Genomic DNA, 25,000 nt, shown 5'->3' on the forward strand with positions numbered 1-25,000 from the left:
GATTTAATTAACCACTCCATTTATTATTGAGTCCAATAGTAATTCTCCACTCCATAAAGATATGTGCACATAGTTATACACGTTTCAGTGGCTTAATGAAGAAGACAACTGAATATTTTCACTTTCGATGTAGAACAAACAGCTGTTGTCCAGCAATCTATGGACACGGTCATATGTGTCCCTTTTACTACACGCAGCAATGAATCAATATATTCTTTTTGTGCTACGAATTATTATTTGCCGAAGCAATAACGTTATTTCACAAAAACTCTTTAATGCCCACCATCAAAAGCTGACATCTGCGGTTGCAATGAGCTTTTTACACGAATTATTCGCCAGGTATGGTATTCCGGATACCATTGTGTCGGATACCCGTAGACATGACGCATAAAGAGAGCAGGACATATGGCACTTTTCAAGGCCTTTGAAACTGGTGGAAGAAAATTATTCTTAAACGGGAGACATGGTCTCAATACTATGAGACTCCACTCCAAAGCTAGATTGTGGTGTCAAACCCTGTAACTCTGATTCTATTATTTTCAAAAGCATAGAATTTACTCAAACGGTACAGATTGCAGAAATTGACCCTTCATTTTAGTTAAACAAAGGGAATATTTAACAAGGGGAACATTAAAGGAGTAAAGAAGCAATAGTCAGTGCCATGTATCATGTCGAACGAAATATTCGCAACATGTTTTTATGTATTTCATATGTAGAAATATTTTTAACGTTCTATCTACATCTATATATGTTCTTTTGTTATTTGTTTTGTTTTATCTATTATATGTCACGCCAACCGGATCCTCCTTTACGCTCTCTACTTATTTTTATTACCTTTCATCACTTCACTCTTATCAAGCTATTTCTCGTACAATCTGAGTATTCAATATATAAGCAACTCCTATTTCGAGTACCCATACAGTATTTTCTTATTTCTAATGCATTGAACAATAAAAGTTTTAAATACTACAAACAAATCAGTTTAATATATATTCTTGTACATTAACCGACGTTTTTCTAGTTCTGGTTTTTCTCCTTATATATTACTGGTCATGGATCAGGAATATTAATTTTCAGTATGATCTACAGAGTTCTGCCCTATGCAGCAGACATAACTATTTGTTCTAAATTAAATTGCTTATAAAATGTCAAAAAAATCATTTAAAATATAAATATATATTTATATTAAGATATTTTGTTGCATTTCCATTTTATATATTTACAATATAAAATAGAGTAATACTAATTTGTGATAAATTTGTATTGCAATAACTAACATGGAAACATGCGCAATCACACAAACCCCATCACATAAACCCCATCACATAAACCCCATCACATAAACCCCATCACATAAACCCCATCACATAAACCCCATCACATAAACCCCATCACATAAACCCCATCACATAAACCCCATCACATAAACCCCATCACATAAACCCCATCACATATATACGCGACAACTCGCAGTTAGAACTATTAATTTACAAGTATACATTTTTTCATATTTAGATTGAACCTACTGCAAATGATAATGAGATCTAAATTTCATTCAATAAAAGATTATTAGTTTCCTCTTAATTAGATAGTCTTACTTTTCTCAATGCCAAAATGTTGGGTGCGTAAGACAATAATCTCTTTGTTGAGTGGCTATCAGAAAAATCTTCCCCTGCCGGAACCTTATCCGATCAAATTCACTTTATTATTTATTTTATTTATTTATTAACTATGTAAGACAATTCACTCATTAAGTCTACAGTATAGCCATGTTATATATGTAGATTTAATTAACCACTCCATTTATTATTGAGTCCAATAGTAATTCTCCACTCCATAAAGATATGTGCACATAGTTATACACGTTTCAGTGGCTTAATGAAGAAGACAACTGAATATTTTCACTTTCGATGTAGAACAAACAGCTGTTGTCCAGCAATCTATGGACACGGTCATATGTGTCCCTTTTACTACACGCAGCAATGAATCAATATATTCTTTTTGTGCTACGAATTATTATTTGCCGAAGCAATAACGTTATTTCACAAAAACTCTTTAATGCCCACCATCAAAAGCTGACATCTGCGGTTGCAATGAGCTTTTTACACGAATTATTCGCCAGGTATGGTATTCCGGATACCATTGTGTCGGATACCCGTAGACATGACGCATAAAGAGAGCAGGACATATGGCACTTTTCAAGGCCTTTGAAACTGGTGGAAGAAAATTATTCTTAAACGGGAGACATGGTCTCAATACTATGAGACTCCACTCCAAAGCTAGATTGTGGTGTCAAACCCTGTAACTCTGATTCTATTATTTTCAAAAGCATAGAATTTACTCAAACGGTACAGATTGCAGAAATTGACCCTTCATTTTAGTTAAACAAAGGGAATATTTAACAAGGGGAACATTAAAGGAGTAAAGAAGCAATAGTCAGTGCCATGTATCATGTCGAACGAAATATCCGCAACATGTTTTTATGTATTTCATATGTAGAAATATTTTTAACGTTCTATCTACATCTATATATGTTCTTTTGTTATTTGTTTTGTTTTATCTATTATATGTCACGCCAACCGGATCCTCCTTTACGCTCTCTACTTATTTTTATTACCTTTCATCACTTCACTCTTATCAAGCTATTTCTCGTACAATCTGAGTATTCAATATATAAGCAACTCCTATTTCGAGTACCCATACAGTATTTTCTTATTTCTAATGCATTGAACAATAAAAGTTTTAAATACTACAAACAAATCAGTTTAATATATATTCTTGTACATTAACCGACGTTTTTCTAGTTCTGGTTTTTCTCCTTATATATTACTGGTCATGGATCAGGAATATTAATTTTCAGTATGATCTACAGAGTTCTGCCCTATGCAGCAGACATAACTATTTGTTCTAAATTAAATTGCTTATAAAATGTCAAAAAAATCATTTAAAATATAAATATATATTTATATTAAAATATTTTGTTGCATTTCCATTTTATATATTTACAATATAAAATAGAGTAATACTAATTTGTGATAAATTTGTATTGCAATAACTAACATGGAAACATGCGAAATCACATAGACCCCATCACATAAACCCCATCACATAAACCCCATCACATAAACCCCATCACACAAACCCCATCACATATATACGCGACAACTCGCAGTTAGAACTATTAATTTACAAGTATACATTTTTTCATATTTAGATTGAACCTACTGCAAATGATAATGAGATCTAAATTTCATTCAATAAAAGATTATTAGTTTCCTCTTAATTAGATAGTCTTACTTTTCTCAATGCCAAAATGTTGGGTGCGTAAGACAATAATCTCTTTGTTGAGTGGCTATCAGAAAAATCTTCCCCTGCCGGAACCTTATCCGATCAAATTCACTTTATTATTTATTTTATTTATTTATTAACTATGTAAGACAATTCACTCATTAAGTCTACAGTATAGCCATGTTATATATGTAGATTTAATTAACCACTCCATTTATTATTGAGTCCAATAGTAATTCCCCACTCCATAAAGATATGTGCACATAGTTATACACGTTTCAGTGGCTTAATGAAGAAGACAACTGAATATTTTCACTTTCGATGTAGAACAAACAGCTGTTGTCCAGCAATCTATGGACACGGTCATATGTGTCCCTTTTACTACACGCAGCAATGAATCAATATATTCTTTTTGTGCTACGAATTATTATTTGCCGAAGCAATAACGTTATTTCACAAAAACTCTTTAATGCCCACCATCAAAAGTTTCAAAATTTACTGTTCACTAAAATCTGGTGTATGATGTAGAGCAAAAATTACATTCTTTGTTTTCGGTCTTCTTTTGAAATTCATTGCCTTCCTGCATACTGCTCATGGCATTGCCAAAAGCAAGAATGCCAAAGCTCTTCTCATTTCCATTAAAATATATCATTTTGCTTTCCATACTTAGAGCTAAATATCCAACATTTGTAATGTCCTCTCCAGCTCTATGTTTTATCAAAAGAGTTAAAGCGATATGTATTGTTATTCTAAATTAATATTTTGTTATGACATCCTAGAGATGCATGATTTAGGTTAATAAGATTAACATCAGTGTAACTGACACAATGAATCAATTAATTTGTATTCATTTGCTGGGAAACATAAATCACTTCATTGTCTTGGGATTTTAAGGAGATAAAAGCGGTCTAGATATGAGACAATTATTAGTAGCAGATTATAATTACTATTGTTAGAGGAAATACAACGTAACGTGGCAAGACGCAGACTAGCAAGTATCCTTTGTTTAACCGAAATATCATCTAATAACATGCAGTTTTCCGCTAATTAACTAATGCCATTTTGCTATCACTTGATAATTATAATAAACTTATAAACTAAGGACTGACACAATGTCCTGGCAGAACCGTTAGGCCGCTGGGTAAAATGCTTGCAGCATTTCGTCCGTCTTTATGTTCAAATTTCTCTCAGGTCGATTTTGCCTTTCACCGTTTCAGGGTGGATAAAATAAGTACCAGCTGAGTACTGGGCCCGATGTAATCGACTTAGGACATCCTCCGAGATTGCTGGCCTTGTGCCCAAATTTGAAACCAATATATAACCCTCCCACCTTTACTCTTCCTCCTTTTACCGAACCGCTAAGTTACGGGGACGTAAACACACCAGCATCGGCTGTCAAGCGATGTTGTGTGTGTGTGTGGGGGGGGGGGGCACAAACACACAAACACATACACACACATATATACATATAAACGACGGGCTTCTTTCAGTTTTCATCTACCAAATCCACTCACAAGGCTTTAGTCTGCCCGAGGCTATAGCAGAAGACAGTTGCCCAAGGTGCCACATACATATATTTACATTATTTATACATATACATACATACATACATACATGCACACACATACACACACTGATTAGTTCACTTGGTTGTCACATTGGCGTTGAAAATCAAGTCGTAAAAAAGAATGCTCTTTAAATAAACAATGCACCTAATATCGGTTTCAGATCATGGCACAATTCCAGCAACTTCAGGCGAGGGGATGAGTCGATTACATCGAACCCAAATGGATGAAGCGCAAAGTCGACTCCGGTGGCATTTCAACTCAGAACCGTACACGCAGTAACCATTCTGCCAGCTCTCCGTCTTGCAATGCACTAAATATTGAGTATTTTATCCCTCTACCGTTGGAAAAATCTTCTGTAACACGTAATATACGACTCAATATATTGGTACACCGACAAGTACATATATATATACAAATACAGTACGTACATCCATACATACATATAAACATATATATGTAATGTGTGTATGCTCATTATAAATGTTTTATTTATTATATTTATTCTTTTATTTTCAGATAACCATTCTGCATTAATTAGATGTGGTTAATTATTTAAATATGCAATTTTTCCCTTAGTGGTGGAATATTTTCGTGGCCAAGATGATGTATAAGATTCTTCTGTGTTGAAAAACTGCTCTAGGATTGCCAAGAAACAACAACAAAACAAACAAAAAACCAAACACGAAACAAAACAAAAAAAAAAACCCGGCAGATTTTAAAAGAAATTGAAAAAGGTGAAACGCTGATATATTACGTCTGGGATATATACACTCATACATACATACATACATACATACATACACACATACATACATATGTATGTATGTATGTATGTATGTATGTATGTATGCATGTATGTATATGTATGTATACATACAAACACATGTTAACAGAATAACTAATGCGTTTAAATTCAGCTGTACATAGTATTAGTCGTTTGTGACATTCTGGAACGCAACCAGCCATAAGACACAGAAAGTTGATGAAATTCTAAGACGCAATGCTTTGATATAATTCTGTAAAAATATATTTGGCGTTCAAAACGAAAAAAAAAAAAAGTTTAATAAATGTACATTGGAGGAGATTTTTTTTAAAACGAAGAATGTCTTACATAAATTTATATTTTTCTATATATAAACGTAACTCATAAAACAGCAAGCTGCATTGATCTTCCGTGAGAGTTTTTTGGAAAAGTTTATTTCGCACATTATATAAGCCTTTGGGACATCTATCTATCTATCTATCTATCTATCTATCTATCTGTATGTATGTATATGCATATATGTTGCACATGCATTTGTACCCGAGAAACTATCGAAATGTTAATGTCTAAAAAAGCAATGGTTTAAACTGTCTATTGCAATTTTTGGTGAGTTATCATTTGTCCAATAATACATGTGTTGTTATTGGAGTAGAATATTCCTTGTCTACAAAATAAGATCGATATTTTAACGGCCACTTTAGTGAGTAGTAAGTTCTTACTGCCACTCACACCCGGCATTCACTACCATTGCTGTGCTACACAGCGTTATCACCAATTTCAAAACAGTTAGATTCACGCCTGGTCAATAATCAAAACAGACCTGTTTAACAGGAACAACTTTTTCAAATACACCGAACTTGTGTCTTTATGATCTCCGACGAAAACGTGGCAAGTACCGTAAATAGCAGCAATGAAGGGGTATTTAATACAAGCACAGGTCGGTATATTATTATTATTATTGATGTTGTTATTGTTGATATTGGTGGTGTGTATGGTTTTGGTTTTTTGGTGCTAGTCGTAGTGTTGGTGACGTACTAGTTATTACAATATCTAGCTCAGTGGCCAATGTTTGTGCTTTGTTTCAAATGCCACCGGCATTAATTTTGCTTTTATATTCCTCGGTCGATAATGTAAGTACTTAATGGTAAAATCAGACAAATCAATCGCTCGTTCATCCAGAATACCTGATACCAAAGAATTCATTATTGTATTTTTATGTCTCTATCCTGGTAAAAATCAGGAGATAGCAATCATTAATTCCATCACACAACAAATAAACTCACAAAATAGTTTTTTTCTCAAAATAAAACTAAGATTTTGTACCTAACCAAGACATTATTCTTCTCCTTGTTGTTTTTATTGCTAATGATAGCTTCATATTTTTGTGCATAGGATTACACTGAAAATATCGACATCTATAACTTTTGACGACTATTTTCGTATGAAAAGGAAACCTATGTTTAATAACCATTTGCTTTTAAAACCGTATTGTTTCTGTAACCACCTCAGTTGACATTTTATAAAGGCAGCATTTCAAAAGAAACCTCTAAAATTTTATGATATTGATAACAGTTTACTTTTTAAGTTATCTTCCATAAAGTCAATATTATTTTCAGGAAACATTCATCAGCCTCACAAACCAACATCCATAACAACCGATTTTTATAACTGAAAAACGCTGGTAATATTTGTTCTCGTTGATAAATTAATCAACGAATAAAGATTTTGAATATTTTAATGATGCAGATTAATCCCCAATTAATTCAATTGTAATCCATTTAGCGCTTTTTCTTTAAAATCCAACACTTGTATTTAATGCATTTAACACATTTGTACCTACATCAATCTATTAACGCTTAATTTAGTTGAAAGTTCATAATTTTTATTGCCATTTGAGTGGATTCATTTCTTTAGTAGAGAACATCTAAAAGTACCTAAAACATTTAAACATCGTTTAACATCGTTTAACATTAGTAAACGAGATTTAGCAGTTGCAAATACATTACAAATGAAATAACATTCCTTCTTGCCTCGTAACGTCTATGAAAGGAAAGACTCGCAAGTGCTACACACTTGGATATTTTGATTTATTCCTTAAATGAGTGATTAAATATTGAATAACCTTTGATTACCAACTAAGAAATGTAAAACATTACTATGGGTTCAATTTCTGTAACCGCACTTACATTCATGTCTTTCAGATCAACATTCTCATTAAGTAGCTGTCTGTTGCTTATTTCACTTTAATTTTTCTGTAGCACACAAGTCATTACTTGAAAATGACAGATGAACAGGGGCGCGAATTACTCGAGCCCGAAAGGATGTGTGATGCCTTTCAACAGCACTTTGCCCGACTGTTCGGGACAACTGGTGGGTCAGAACGCAGGGTAGACTTTAATGCCTATCTACATGGCCTGCCATGTCTCTCGACGAGAGAAGCCGAATGTTGTTAAAGACCCATCAAAGCTGCGGATGTATGGAATGCGGTGGCAGGCTGCGCAAGAGACAAGTCGCCAGGCTTGGATGGTCTACACTACGAGCTTTATGGTCATATGCCAGACTTGATTGGAGACGTCTTGGTAGCATTCTACTGCAGGTAACAGCAATACAGGAGTATCCCCAGTTTTGTGAACCGAGGAGCGGTGGCACTGCTAAAGAAAGATCCAAACAAGGGGAACGTCATAGATAACTTCAAGCCCATCACTCTGTTCAACGCAGATTTGAAAATTTTGGCCAAAGTGCTAGCTGAGAGGTTGGCGCTTGTCATCAAAAAACTGGTCGACAAGGCGCAAAGGTGTGCCGTGCCGAGCAGAAGTATCCAAACAACCTCCGCCTCATGCGTTTCAACATATACAGGGTAGTTAAGGAACCTGGCATGGGTGGGGCGCTGATCAATTTGGATCAATCGAAAGCTTTCGATAGGGTCGATCATCGTTACTTGGAGGCTGTCCTTAGGGCGGCTGGTTTCGGTCCCATCTTCTGCGGTTGGATCGTTGCCTTATACAGCATCATCCAATCGGTAGTTTGCGTAAATAGTCATCTATCCAGACCATTTAACATCTCACGTTCGGTCCGTCAAGGATGCCCCATCTCATCTCTTCTGTATGTATTGACTCTAGAGCCACTACTGCGGAAGCTGGCGACGCTGAGAGGCATCCGCGAGAACTGGGATGCAGGAAGAGTGTGTCTGCATACGCGGACGACGTCACCGTCATAGTGCCGAGGTACAGACATATCGACCTGGTCGGCGAGACACTAAAAGAATACGAAGCGGTAACAGGAGCGAAAATTTACCCGGAAAAGTCAGTGGGCTTGCATACTCTTCCGGTTTTTGTGGAAGGGAAGCGTTCCGATGGTCAGGCGATCCATTTGCTGCTAACATCCCCTAAATGGAGGGCTGGACATACTGTGGTTAATGATGCGCAGACATGCGCTGAGACTGCGACATCTCCAGCGTTTCATAGAAGACGGTGACAGGTGTGGTCGTCGTTTGTGAGACGCGTTTTTCCGCAGCTCGTCTCTTTGACTGAAGTGCAGTTGTGGATAAAAGAGTGACCGAGTCTGGGCGAATGGCATTCTGCTGACCGGGATCAAACTTCTGCGACTTCGATTCCACGAAGGCGTTCTAGAAAGGATTAGTGGAGGGGAGGTGCGACGTTGTTCTTGGGGAGACCCTAGTCGTCGATGAGGAATACTTGGCCCACCTCTCCAGGATCACTTTCGGGTCGGGACTAAGGACAATTTCTAGAGATCCCTGGCCTGACAGTGCTATCGGAAAGCATTGCTCGTTCGGAATAAGCTCTACTGGCACGGTTCGAGAAATAACTTCGACTATAAAATTTTTTCTTTCTTCTATATGACAAAATATACAAGTATACGAAGTTTCAAAGTGTTTCGGTAGAAAACACACTAAATAAAAACTAAATAAAAAATGGTGTCCGCCAAATCAGAAAGATCCAAAACATCCCATAGATATTCATTTCGGCTTCTGTGAATTGCATTTTAAAACTATGTTTATTGATGTAGCTGAGGAGGCATGGCTATCTGTAAGAATGGCGGAAAACCTATTTTAAATTGATTTATTATAAAAACATAAGCATCTACTGTTATTGATTTACTGTTAAGAGAAAACATATACGTGTATATGTATGTACATATGAGATGATAGAAATAAAGATATGATTGTCGCTGATAAAAACAGGAAGCCAATAAAACACCTTACATTGTTGGAGTGAGAGACGAGAGCAGAAGAAAAGAAAATGCAGAATCTATCGTAAAATATTTCGAATTCTCTTAGAGAGGTCTCTAAAGAATAAGTATTTTACTCATAAAATATACAGAAGTGTGTGATAGAGTTTCTGATAAAAAAAAGTTAGCTTCATGATTAACTGTAACAGCGACAAGAATTCTTAAGAAATACAAGTTGCTGATGGCAAACAAATATTTAACGAAAAAATTTTCATGAGAAAATTTGCTCTATAATTTTGTGACAGCTAAATGAGAAGAAAGTACTTCTTGGTGCTAAAAGCAATTTATCAGTAGTATATATAACTGTTTGATTGAAAGTTAAAAGGTTTCGCTGTCACATTTCAAACATTTCACATTCTATTTACATCTTTCGTCTGACTTAACGTTCTGAGTTCAAATTCCGCCGAGGTAGACTTTGCCTTTCATCCTTTCGGGGTCAATAAATTAAGTACCAGTTGCGCACTGGAGTCGATCTACTCGACTAGCCTCCTCCTCCAAAATTTCGGGCCTTGTGTCTAGAATAGAAAAGATTCTATATACATCTCTGTCCGGTCTTATAGCAATGTTGCTTCCACAGGACACGTACACTGGGTTAATAAATAAACCGGGAAGGATTTATAGAATGACTTCACACATAATAAATTTAGCTTGAGGCCATTTATGCATTCATACATGCATTTATACATATGTATACACGTATGCATACACACACACACACACACACACACACACATACATACAGACAGACATATATCGCATCATAGTAAAATAGAATTTGTATTCTAGATCTCTAAATTACACACATACAGACATTCATTCATAGAATATACTTAGTTCAAACAAGCATAACTAAAACTTAATTGCAATACTTAAATTAATTTGCATACTAGCGGTGTTATTACACAATTAGCAAATACTTATGCACAATGCGGTGTATATTAGAAAAGTTAAAATAAATTTTAATTTGTAAATTAGAATTTTTAAACCTTACGCAGCGGGACATTAAACGGATGTTAAATCATCTTGTTATTCTCTCCGTACATAGCAGGTATTTGTTCTCTGATGAACTATTAAAGAAACTTGGAACATAGCAGAGTAATCTTCATTATATTATTATGTGTATTTTCTCTGTAATATTAATTAATTAATCACGCAGTAATCAAACCCATTCTGCGAAAATTAGTCTAACAGCTTCTGTTTTATCAAAATAGCTGTTTGTCATGAGATCTCTTCGTCACTATTGAAGGAGAAGGTACCTACTGTCTGTCGAGATATCAAAGAATTTATTTTAGGTTTTGTAATACACTAAATTATTAATAAATTCAATAATAGTTCTTTTATTCCTTCTTTCTGACTAGGGAGTGGGTCTGCTCGGGTTCTGATCATTGTATGTGTGCAGGTGTGCAAAATGGATTTTTGTTTCAACGTGTGATAGAGATTAAGTTGTCGTCAATGACCTGATTGCTGAAGACAAAACGATGGTTTAGTTGAGACTGGATTTGGTAACGAATGACAGATTAATGGAGTTTCAAAAATTAGTAGTAATGTTTTCTCGTCAGACCAATTTTTACATTCTTCTTTGAAGTTTTCTTCGTATCTTCGAAAATATACAGAGTAGGTAATCCCTTCTTCTGGATTATAACTGAATTCTTCAATTGAGTTTGCTACACTGTCTGGCGAGTACAAACCTGAAGTATTTTCAGACTCCTTCAACATTAAGTCCAGCAGCTTTTGATTTTGTTGTTACTGTCGTTGTAGTTGTTCTTGTTGTCCTGCACGGAGATCCGTGTTAAAACGATTTTTTCTTTGGTTTCGTACCAAAAACGAAAAATTATAAAAGTCCAACGCAAGCTTCGAACAACTCGTCGCCACTCCTATATCCTGGTGTTGGATAAATAATTTAACAAAGCAAGGGAAAGGAATATTTACACAACGCAATACGATTACTATTACACGAGACTCAACGCTCTCAATCAACGGCTCACAATGAACTGCTTACTCTCAACTACTCACAGTTCTATATTTTATAGCAATGTGTCAGTCCACTTTTAGTCCCTTGGGATGGTAGTCGGAATTCTTCCACAACACCTTTTTTTATGTATATACATAGTATAAATGCAAATTAAAAGAAGATATTTGTAAATAGCTTTTGAAATCTCGCTAAAATAACATAGTGAATCTTTAATGGTCTATTTCTGCTGAAATTTTTTTGTAGGCCGGCAAAAAATCTGTTCCAATGAAATATGTCAGTAAATCAAACATAAGCACATGTATCTATTACTCAACATATGCACTACTTGCAAGCTTACATGTTAATCTAAATGTACAAAATTAACATCTATGCAAATTATATGTTTTTGTTTGCTTCCATTAACAAAAGTGAGTGCATATTCCATCGTGATAAATATGAATAAATCTCTATCATATATGGAAACTTTGAAGCCTGAACTTCACTGAAAAGTCAGATTTATGTCTTAAACAGTCCATACCTTCCAGTGATAAACGTTTATGTTACAAAAGAGTTTCTCAAATTCGTTGATAAATGTACATATCCATGCTAGTACATGAATATTTTCACTTAGACGCTATCCAAAGTTAGCCTACTGGATAGGAGCTAGAAGTAATTTATCGAAAATGTTCATTCCATAACAGACACGAATCTATCTGTTTTATAAGTGAAACGGAAATAAATAATTTTTCAACGTACTCATGAGAAGATTGAGATAATGAATCTAGGGAAATTTATGATTAGATTGGCCACAAACGTTATTTCTATATTTTATCACTTTGCTTTAGAAACATTATGGAAAAACATAAATTAATGTATATGTGTTGTGTAATAAACGTATTGCTTAGTTCTTATTGACAGATTTCTTGCACTGTGATGGCTCGAACTTTTAAATAAAAGTTAAGATATATTTATTAATAGAAAAATAATTTACCTTAGCAGCTATAAAATGATATATTGCCTACCAAAATACACGCATAAAGACTTATCAACATAATAATCCATAATGGATAAAAATATCTTTTGTGACATGCATGACCTCTTAAAGGGGATCTGTCCAGAAACAGAAAATGAATTTCTCTATTGTACGTTTTAAAATATAATCCCTTTGCGAGTTATTCTGTCATTCGTCCGCCCTAGCTTTATATGGTAAACCATGACTTTCGTCTACATAAATACGCAGTCGAACATATTCCAAAGCGTCTGCAGAGTTTATAATGCGTGAGAGTCGAATCTAATGAACTGTTTTTAACAATTGCCTTTGAACCTATTCAAAACCAATTCAACTTAATATCTTAAACTATCACATTTTAAGCTGTTATGGTATCTCATTAGAGAAAAGAATAAATGGCTCGAAGTCTGATGAATTAGAATATAGTCCTTACGATTAATTACACATAAAGATATGGCTACAGAAAATTGTGCCTTCCTGAAAAGAAATGCAAGTGAACATTTCTACAATCAACTAATAAAACCAAATGTTAAACATTTATCACCCAAAAATTACCATTATCGCACCCAGTAACTTAGTTTAGCTATTTTTCTACAAAAGCCCAGAAATATTTAAAAAAAAGTTATTTCTGTTCATATTTATTCACGACCTGTTTGTTATGCTTTTCTTTGCTGATTTTCAAGCGTGACCAACTGACAGTATTGATATTATGCAACCCACTCATTCTTGGTCTACCTCTAGATTTCCTGCCAGCTGGTTTCAAATCCGTATTTCTTTCGATTTTCTAATCACATGTTCATAGTCCCGTAATTGTAACCTTTTCGAGTTGCTGGACCACTCTGCATACAGTCCAGATCTCGTCCCTTCCGACTATCACCTTTTTGGACTACTCAAACATCGTTTATGAAGTCGTTGATTTGTTAGGGATGAAGAAGCGCCGGAAATGATGCATTAGTGACTGAGGGAGCAGTCAAAAACATTTTCCACCCATGGAATAAGCAAGCTTGTGGACCACTGGAAGAAGTGCATCAAAAACATATGTCGAAAAATGATATAATTGTTTAACGTCTGCATTTGTTGTACCAAATTACAGAATCAAGAGACCGTATAATGTTTGACTTATCCTCGTAGTTTCCGCTTCTTTCTGATTCACTTTATCTCCCTAATTCATATCACCGCCTTTTTAATCAAACCGCCAGCATACTTGCATACACACGGACCTGATTCACTACACTAAACTTCAATTAAATGGACTTATTCATATTATCTTTAATGAAATTTACATTTGACAATTTTATTTCAGACTTTTAACTTCCGGTAAGAATCTGTTATGAAACATTTTATTCTATTTAAAACATTAGCAAATCAATTTTACTTTTAATCGTAAAAATCTTCCGAATGAATACTGCACTCTTTATTTTGCTAATTCACTAGCTAGAGAACATAATAATATCTTCAGACGACTGAAGTTTAATATTCGACTATCAGTTGAAACGTGCCGCATGTAACAGCAAAATTAAATATTTCAGTACTATAGCATAAAAGGAATAGAGGTTTATTACTTTGTTAAGAACAATAGTAGGATTAATGAAATGAGTTAACTTCAGATTAGATTGAAATAACATTGTTTAATGTTTGATGGAGCTTTCTACTTCTACATTCTACTACCGACGTTATAAAATACTGAGGAAAATCTTGACAACGTAGATGGACCTACAATATTCTAAAAGAATATATAAAACATGATGTGGCAACAATAAAGAAATAATAATGATGATAATGAAAAAGCAACCATACTCTGGGATATACCAATACATACAGATAGAGAAATTAATGTTGTCAGAGATCACCAAGAAAAAAATGCTTTCTAAACGATGTATCAATACCAACAGATGACGATATTTCTCGAAAAGAAACAGAGAAACTTTCAAAGTACAAGGATATGGAAATAGAGGTAACTCGAATAAGGAAAACAGAAACAATTCCTATTATAGTGGGCGTATTAAGTATGATAAAAATATTCAGACAAATACATATCAAAAACTCCAGGACTAACAAGTATATATAACATACAAAAAATAGCACCCCTAGGCACCGCGCACGTCCTGCCTAAAACACTTTCAATACAGTAAAAATAAGAGCATCACCCCAGTATCACGTTGATGGCATGCACTGCTCTCTCACTCAATAATAATATTAATGATAATAACTACAACAGCAATGAGCAAGAATATGAAAAAGGAAAGTAAAACTGTAATATCTTTTATCATCAAACAATAGGAGAGATTTGATTGTAGTGATCGAAAACTTACTTCGGTAGTAAAACCATTATTGATGGTAAATAATGGCCTAGGAGATATAATATTTTTCTCGGTAGTGAAAGAGAAGACTATAAAGAATAAATACTATTTTATGAAAGAAGGCTTAGATAACATGAGAAAAAAAAAAACATTCTTATAAATTGCTTGAAGCTTATTTGTACTTAATTGTGTTTCTATTTTGTCTTATTTCATGTAGGTTTTTACAGATTTATATAAATGTCTATAAAAAGATCTGGACAGAAATAGAAGCCAAGAAGCGTTTACGTATATAATTTTTTTTGAGAAAATATTTCAAACAATTGCATGAAATTTACTGTAAACTTTGTAGTGTTGATGATTATCTGTTTCTTTCTTGCGTAGGAACAACTTTCGAAATAGGCAGTGTCTTTTTTTCCCCTTTTTTTGTCTAGAGTAAGCACCAATTACCTCGATACACTCTCTGAGACAAGTGGAATCTATGCTGACTCCCCGAATAGAGAGCTCGAGAACATCTTTCAATAGTGTCATTCCAATTTTGCCGCCTTCAGTATCAAAACGACAATCCCTTCACATATCAAGTATCTACGCCACCTCAACACGAACGGTACACAATGAGAACCATCACAATCACTTCAAATGCTAAGTCTAATTAACACAGGAGTTTTTCTGATGAACGCACATCATCAACATAGACTATATCGCAAACGCTAGCATTACCCACCAGCGCCAGAGAATATTTCTGCTTCCAGTAACTACTGATCGTCTACAAATTTCAGAGGAGACGTTAATGTTACATTTGAAGCTGTGCTTGGTGGAAAATTGTTGCCACACGTGGGACGGTGTTACAGATACACATGCAGACGTCCTAAACTGCATCCTTGTGGCTCAAACCCACAAACATGCTTCTCTTCTCTGTATTTTCTGATGATACTATAGTAGCCTCTACTCTTCAGTGCTGGTTGGTCTCACACAACCTTCACTCAGGGACTCCAAACTCACAAGTCTCTTCTCATTACACAATAGTCTGGAATTTCCTCTTTGTACATATTTCCATCAGGTCATTGTTTTGCAACTGTTTTAAGAGACACGTAGAGTGCTCCAATGTCACTGGTTTCGGAGGGTCAGCAAAATCCATGGGCTTACGCATTTTTACAGATTGAACTATAAAAAGATAATATAAATTACAGCTCTCGTTTCATTTTATTTTTAAGTGTATTACAATTTGGCATTTCTTCCAAACTTCTTAGGATTGTATTTGAAACTATCTACCATTCGTATCTAAATGTCAACAACCAAATCAATAATAATAGCAACAGTTTTCAGTCAGGAGATACGTTGCTTATTGATTATTTCACGAGACAACTGAAGCCAAAGAGAAAACTGGGAGAGAATTGTAAATTTATTTCTGGTATTTGATTTGTGAGTATATTTGAATAGAGAAAAATGGATTTGGTTAGGAAATTTTTTTAAATGCTCAAAAGTCTGAGTAAATATTTAATTACTCCAATCAAGTTAATCTAATTAAATTTAACATTGCTATGAATAGGGCCATATGAATAAAGCAGGCTGACTTATACTTATAGTTAATTGCAAATGAGAAAACTGAGCAAGAGCCAGAAAATTTTGAAAGGAAAATTTCTTTGCATTAATTAATCGATAATAAAGAATTTATTTAAGAATTTGTGATAACTTATCTCATTTGGGGATGTTGTGCTTTATGATATGAGATGCACATTACCATTGATTGCTTCGTAACCATGTACACTGTGAACTAAATATCCTGTACAATATACGCAATGTAGCTATGTGTACCTTGTGTATAATCGACACGTCACTTGATTGATGTAAATATTATTTTTTTTTATTTTTCATTTCCATGTTTTGTATAAAATCACTTCCAAAAAGGTCCCCAGTTCTTAATGAGAAAAACTAATTATTCCTTATTTTTTCAACTAAATTTTACATGTCAATCTATGTTATCTAACTATATTTTCATAATCATTCACTGCTTTATGTGTTTTTGACATTATTAATTATTTCAAAATAAGTTCTGACCAATTATTTTCTTTGTTTCAGATCGAGAACTGATTGCTCCTGAGAAATTTTCCCTAAAAGCGGAAGAAATCGTCTTTGTAAGCCTCGTGGTTATTGTGTGGATTGTGTCGGTAGTAGTTTTCCTTAAAAAATGGGACAATATTCGGATTCTAGAACCGATGGAACCACGCTACCGACATGCGCCAAAAAACTTAGAGAGTATTCGCATTGTCAAACGGCCGCAAGATAGCGTTATTTACAAGAATTACGGAAGAAAAATGTCTATTACCATGCTAGAAAGAGAGAAGAAGCGTCTAGAGAGGATGAATACTCTTCCAACAATAGAGATGGAGGAAATTTCTACAGAAATATGACCATTATTTACCGCATGGGAGGATTGCCCATGCGGTGAAGACATTTCACAAATAACTTTATTAAATGACTGAAATGTTTTTAATTGAGAAAATATATAAGGCGAAATATTTTGCGACATTTTCACTGCAAAATAATGAAAACGATGTAAATAGTTGTCTTAATTCAACAAAGAGATAGTTCTCAATTGATTCAGAAAATTTGTATCCATTTATACAATGAGTCAGTTATTACTTTAAGACATTTTAACAGTTACAAAGAAAATTAGGTAGTTTTAGCAGTTATTTGAAACGCAGTTTTTGTATTTTTATTAAGAAATTATTATCTCCTGTTTTCAAAAACGTTCAATTCACATATGTCAATTATCATTGACGTAAATGAATTTTACAACAGTCATTTGACATTTATGTCTTCTGATTAGAATGAGGTTCAAATATAACATATATAAATATACAAATTGCTTATTTATGAGGCAAAAATACGTGTAAATATATTTATACAAACAAGTATGTATAAATATACATATGCATACAGCTGGGTATTTGTATATATGTGGGTGTTTGTAGGTGTATGCAATCAACTAAGTATTTGTGAATATATATATATATATATATACAGGAAACGGTCTTATCAACAATATATATATACATACAATAATCTAAATATACAAATATATAGAACTATATATGTATGTATACATAACATTCGATAAGCCTCGTTTGGTTTCATGGAGGATCATCTGTACATGCTTTAGGTTTAGCTAGCAGTTAAACGAATTCCATGGAAGAAATGACATCTAAAGATGAAATGACCTAGACGTACTTTTTAATTATTTTATATAACTAATCATTTTGAAAACATTTATTTGAACAATGGCTTTGTACATTCACATTGAACAGATTGTACGTTCAAGTTGATGGTCTTACTCCATCTAGTAGTTGTGTAACATTAGGTCATCTTTCATCCAGCTCCCTAAGGTACATATGTAGTGGACAGAACAACCAGGTGTCATTTTACACCAAGTTTTCTGTAAATGTGTACATTTTTTTAATAGAAAATGTTCAATGTCTGGAAATATAACGTTAAAAACTTATGGAACAATGGAATGATGTGACATTCGCGTCTTTCCATAGGGACTTAACATCGTAAATGAATACAACGTTTTCAAATGAGATTCCAAATCGTTTCGTGTATTTGGCACTGAAACAGCCCCTATCTTACTCTGTAGGACACTCTTAACGAAAGAATATCGTAAGGACTACTTGAACAAATATAGAACAAATACAGATTTCTGTATAAGATGCAACTGTTTATAAAACAGTTATATATATATATATGTATGTGTGTGTGCGTGTGTGTGTGTGTATGTGTGTGCGTGTGTGCGCGCGCCTGTTTGTGTGCGTGTGCCTGTACGTCTGTGTGTATGTTCATGTATATATATATATATATATATATATATATATATATATATACAGACACACACACACGCACACACATATATATATACATATATAAATCATATATCTCATAGTGATAATTTTATATAGCTGCCTTTTTCCTAAACATACCTATCACAGACATAATCGAAACAAACCATTATACAAATATGCCACATTTATAAATCCAGTAGTAAAAGTGCCGCCCTCTTGATAGAAAGGGAAAGTTCAAGGAAATGAAACAAAATAAGCTGTCCACGAGTAAAGCTGATGTTCAGTCCCACCAAAGCACATCCATAAAAAGATAAACATATTTTTTATAGGTAAAAAAAATATATTTTTCGATCCACTGTTGTTGACTTTTTTCGCACAATTTGGATTGAATAAAATTATTTAATGGATTCTTAAAAATGGTATTAGTAAAATTGATTTGCTAGTCAAAATTCAATTTGCAATCTATATTTGAATATTAAATTTCTTGAATTCAGGTAGATAAGTGTTAAGTGTTAAAACGACAGTTAATAATTTTTGGTATCAGTCAGTTAAGAATGTCAATATATTAATCCACTTTAATCTGTCGCTCGGTTTAACACCACTACCTGGCCCATGGGTGCCTTTATCAGAGTTCACTATTGCAAGCATTCTGCCCCAGATCTCCTGTTTAAGGATATTTCCTTTTCTCCTATCGGAGAATGGATCATGAAATAATTAATATGATATTTTTGATTAAAAATTTATTCCGTTATTGCTAAATGAAAAATAAAACGTGTTTTTCTCAGAACATCTAATTAAAGTTACGAATATTAGAATAACTAAATTTGTGTAACTATCTATTTAGTAATAATACCTTTAATTCTACAAAGCATTTAATTCAAATTAAATACTTCACAAGAAATAAAATAATTGCTTAAAACACCATATGATATGTATTTAAAAATGTAAATTGTTCGAAGTATTATCAATTAATCATTTTAAAACTATGAAACATCCTTCAAATCGAAGTACACGTTATCATATCAACTGACAGGTTAACCGACTACTCCGACAACGGTTGCGTAAGTATGATAACTTTTACACGTACCTCTCGAAGTATGTTATTTGGTCAAAAACAAAACTTGCTGACAGAAGCGATATTTTGAAATATAAACGTTGTGGTGTTGGCTGCTGTAAATGGTGGATATAGTTGCATAAATAGAACCAAAGTCGGTTATATTTAACTTTAATTTCGGTAAAACCTCTCAGACAATCGATTTTACATCACTCAGTAAAGTAAAGTGCCAAAACCTCTACAGTATATCTCGGAAGTAGCGAATCTTAAACAGCACGCTAGAAATACATGGGAGTATAGTGTTGAAAATAAAATAGTAAAACCTCATGGTAGGAAGTTCAGAAGAAAGGAAAAGTTTAAAAGTTCTTGGAGTTTCAGTCGTGAAACTCAGACAGGAATTTCAAAATAGAAATAATTTTCCAAAGATTAAGCGAATATTTGTCATGGTAGCAGCATAAGTATCATGTGCTGTATAATAAATGTGTGGTCGTTAACGTCTACAGAGGGTATAGATATAACAGTCCTAGCACGTCTTCTCTGTCATAAAGAAAAGGCTTGTTTTGTGTTATTATAAAATAATCTAAATTAGTATTTCTTAAGAGAAAACTAAGGAAACTTTTGCGAATGAAATTTAGCACCTAAATGAATCGTATAGAATATAAATGACAGTTTGCGGTAGATATATCGGTGTGGACAAGATTATGTTTTAACTATGAAATGACCGAAGATAGGCCCAACTGATAAACAGATCTTTACTTTACTTGAAGGGTGTGGAAAAAAGAATAATGTCCATGGCTTTTGCAGGCCTCCTAGGTTGGTAAAATTTATGTCATTTGTAAGTCAACACATGGGAAAGCATATAAACACGTAGGAAATCTGTGAGTGCAGAAGGACTGTGCGAAGTGTTTACTACTTGATCTAGAGCTAGACACAAGACGGGAAATAAGTAAAGGGGAAACAAATAGGATGCGAATACTTGAATGAAGCTGGCAAGAACCCAACCAGTTCTGATTAGGGGCATAATTATCGTAGCGGTAGAATAGGTAGAATGAGGAGGCAGTATGGCTGTGGGCCAGAGGCTGGAATGCATCTGTATATTATTTGAAGCCAGTCAGTTGGGTGCACGTGGCCTGGGATGTCTGTATGAGTAGCAACTGCACCATCCTACATATCCGTGAGAAACTCTAAAGTTGTTTTCACCTAGGCTTTATAGTATGGCAATAATTGCTGTGAGCTGAAAAATCTTCTGGTTCTAAATGGAAGAACCCGTCTATGGAGTGTTTTGCTGTGTTAAGGATGTCCTTTTGCCAGGAGAGTTTTTCAGTAATAGTGAGACCGAACAAATGTGAGAACTGTAGTTGAGTGCTGTTCATGAATAGGTGGGTGTATTGCGCTGACGTTTTCTTAATATGAGTAACGTATGAACCTTCAAGTATGAGATTGGTATATCATCATTTGAGGTGCTTTTGAGGTCTCTTCGTAGAATCGTAGAGTCACTATATGTTTTGAATGTAATATCTAGGTTGCAAATAAGTAATGTATGGATGGACAATGTTAGGGGGGAATGAAGAGTAGTGTCATCTGGGAAGAATGGTCTTGTTCGATGTGACGGCAAGTCATTGATATTTAGCAAGAAAAGAATGGGAAGGGGACAAACTGGAACCCCAGTGCATGCCATATTTAAAAGAATGCACAACAGTGCTCTGTCAATATGTGGCAATAATGTAATTTGACAGGAAGCTACCGATATATAAGAGATGGCAAATAAGTGGATGTGGTGGACCTGGATAAGGGAAAGAGCTAGAAAGAGATTTGCCAAGTAAGTGCTTGTGGTCTTGGCTGAAAAACGCTATTATGTAGTGGAGGAGAGAAGGTAATATAAAGTTGCCAGGAACTCTTTTGGTAAAAGACAAACATAATCGACTACAGTTTAGAAGGCGAAGTAACTTGAGAAGTGTAGGAAACACAGTTACCATTCTTGGTCCGGATAATGGCCTTGCATATGTGACGTTTTTCTGGGTTTTTAAGGGTGACTCCACATTGTAAGCCCTGCTTTTCTTCTGAATAGTTATAACACAAGTTTTAGAGAACCTCTTGGGAGAATAGGAGTATTTGATTTTTGCTGTATGCAGCAAATAAACGGACAAGTATCACTCAAGAGTCTAGCTGCTTGATTGGTCAAGAGTGAAGCACATATGCTGCCACGAGTAATCTGGTGGAGTTTGATTCAGATCATAAAATCATTCGGCTAGCTTGAAATAACATGGAGTGTAGGACGTAGAAGGTTCTATGTGGTATATGAATGAAGTTGCTGTGAGAGAGTCTTTATGTAACATTATAGTGTGGAGGGAGTTATAGTTTTACATAACTTAGGTTAGGATGTGAGAAAGAGATCTGAGGGGAATGACAGGGGGTGCGGAGCCTATGAGCTTATCAAATGTAGGCTGAGCAGATAGTTTAAGAGGTAGGGGTCTCAAAATGGAAAAGAATGTGATCTGCGTGTGAGAAGGATATAATAAGTGAAATTTAGATTGAATAAAATTAACAAATATTGGAAAAGGGGATGGAAAATTGTCTAGACAGTTTACTTGTAGGTCTTTTGGTAGAAGAAGAATAGAGTTCAGTGCATTAAAATCTCATGGTAACCATCAACGGGAGGTTTGGAGCGAATGGCTTGCAAAAGAGCAAACTCAGTTTAATGACAGCTACAAAAATAAAATAATGAATGCGAATGAAATATTTACTTCAAATAAAAATATCAATCAAGATTGAAATTTCAATATATTACGTTTTTCTAGATAATGATTTACATATTTCCCTTCAATTACAAATTTTATACCAAAAAATAGTAAATTTCAAAGTATTGTAAAGATTATATAATGAAATATTCAGGCAAACGATAAAAGCATTTATGGTTCAACTTTTATCACATTAAATTTTGATACATATATTTTTACTTTAAAATAAAGATTGGGCATAACTGTGTTTCAAGTAAGGTTATCTACGATTCTGTATATACTATGTGTGCTGTTGCTATGGATATGAAATTATCTTGCCTCAAAGTGTCTATACGCGCGTGTTTGTATGTTTACACACACACATACACACACACATATACGCACACACCACACACGCACGTGCGCGCACACATACACACGCATTCATACAAAAATGCCCGCATACACCCATATATATATATATATATATATATATATATATATATATATATGCACATACACAAATGGTGGGGTATGGATGTATATCTATCTATTTTTCAATGTATGCATGTATGTATGTACAAATGTATGTATGTATTTACGTATGTATGTATCTACGTATGTATACAAGGTATGAATATTTGCGGTTGCGTATGTATATTATATATATATATTATATATATATATATATATATATATATATATATATATAAATATATATATATATATATATATATATATATATATATATATATATATATATATATATATATGTATGTGTGTGTGTGTGTATGTATATATATACGTATATGATATATATATATTTAGTTCTATGTACACATATGTACATATATATATAATTACACACGCTCACGCATATACATATATATATATATATATATATATATATATATATATATACACAAATATATATGCGTGTGTGTGTGTGTGAGTGTGTGTGCATGTGTGCGTGTATGTGTGTGTGTGTGTTTGTGTTTTCTGCGTGTGTTTGTATAAAAATGTGTTATCGAAGGCGATAGCAATGTGGGTAGAAATTTTGATTTTAGGAATAATTATAAAATATCAAAATGTTGCCTTAGAAATGTTTAAGTAGCTTTGTTAGAATTCTTTTACAATGTCTGTACAGGATTAATTTAGCACTTTGAAAGTAACATTTCAATTCCTTTGGTATACGCACCCTTTTTTATGTTCACTGCACTAACAATTGTTATCGCCTTCTAGAAAACTAATTTACTCTGTATTCCACCATGCTTCAAACAAACTACAAGAATATACGAAAATACAGACATTCCTATATGCACGCATTCATATACATACGTATATGTATGTGCGTTTGTGTGTACATGTGTGATTGTGTTTGTGGGTATGATGCGCACGAGCATATTGTGCATTTGTTTTTATACACAGTAAATGTTTTTTACAAGCAACATTCTTCTATTGTTCTTGGTGTCAAATACATGAGGAGTAATAGTAAGTATACTCGGATGTTTTATCTGTTTACCATAAACTTAAACGTTAATGAGTGACGAGATGGTATCACATCAATTTCTCAACGTCTTGCACACCTTAAATAAGGTCTCTGTCATGGCTACCATATTTTACTATTTTCTTGTCTGTAAAACGACAGGTTAATTCTTTGTATTAAAATTCCTGTTTATTAATTTTTGTCTATGAAATTTCAAATATTTTTCATATCTCTTCAAAATATTTTCTTAATGTTTTCTCATGTACGTTTAAGCATGCGCACAGAGCATCTTTATCGTGATACATTGTTAATGGCCTGTTAAAACTCGCAAACGTTTCAAAACTTTAGAAGTTTATTGTGCATTGTGTAAGTACCAAACTATTGTGTTAGTTAAGTGGATATAGCTTATGCTGTTAATTTTGTTATACGACTGCGAACATTTAAAAAGAGAGTTTCATTGCGTTTCTTACTGTGTATTTTTGTATTTCATGTTCTAATGAAATTTTTTCATAACGGCTCATGACATATTTTTATTAGTTTGTATATGCATTATCTGATTTCATTTGATAATACGTAAATGTGGTTAACTTCATATTGAAATTATAGTTTTGTCAACTGACTTATTCATAACTCCATTGTTACTTTTTTCGTCCTCTTCTGAGTAGCGATTTGACAATACATTTAGTACAGATCGGCAAGGTCCTTCAGTACATGGAGAAAAATGCTATTTTATTTATCAAATTTTGGCACAAGTTCGGAGGAGGGGGAAGTCGATTACAT

The 25,000-nt window shown here is 33.9% G+C and overlaps 1 protein-coding gene and 1 long non-coding RNA gene across 4 annotated transcripts in view; one reads left to right on the forward strand and one right to left on the reverse strand.

Moving 5' to 3' along the window:
- LOC106870943 (uncharacterized) overlaps window positions 1-17,679 on the forward strand; it is a 37,017-nt gene extending 19,338 nt beyond the window's left edge. For 2 of the 3 annotated variants that reach the window (XM_089360993.1, XM_089360991.1), the window contains 2 exons: window positions 5,373-6,556; window positions 17,204-17,679. In XM_089360993.1, the coding sequence (XP_089217119.1) occupies window positions 6,487-6,556; window positions 17,204-17,535 (402 nt within the window). In that variant the 5' untranslated portion in view covers window positions 5,373-6,486 and the 3' untranslated portion in view covers window positions 17,536-17,679. Of the gene's footprint in view, window positions 1-4,984; window positions 5,277-5,372; window positions 6,557-17,203 lie in introns of those variants that run through there. The other variant, XM_089360992.1, reaches the window with a different exon arrangement.
- LOC128249198 (uncharacterized) overlaps window positions 1-25,000 on the reverse strand; it is a 97,966-nt gene that overhangs the window by 55,855 nt on the left and 17,111 nt on the right. The window lies entirely within an intron of this gene.

Source organism: Octopus bimaculoides, chromosome 12 (genome assembly GCF_046866305.1).
Source record: "Octopus bimaculoides isolate indiv1 chromosome 12, ASM4686630v1, whole genome shotgun sequence".
Taxonomy (NCBI): Eukaryota; Metazoa; Mollusca; class Cephalopoda; order Octopoda; family Octopodidae; genus Octopus; species Octopus bimaculoides.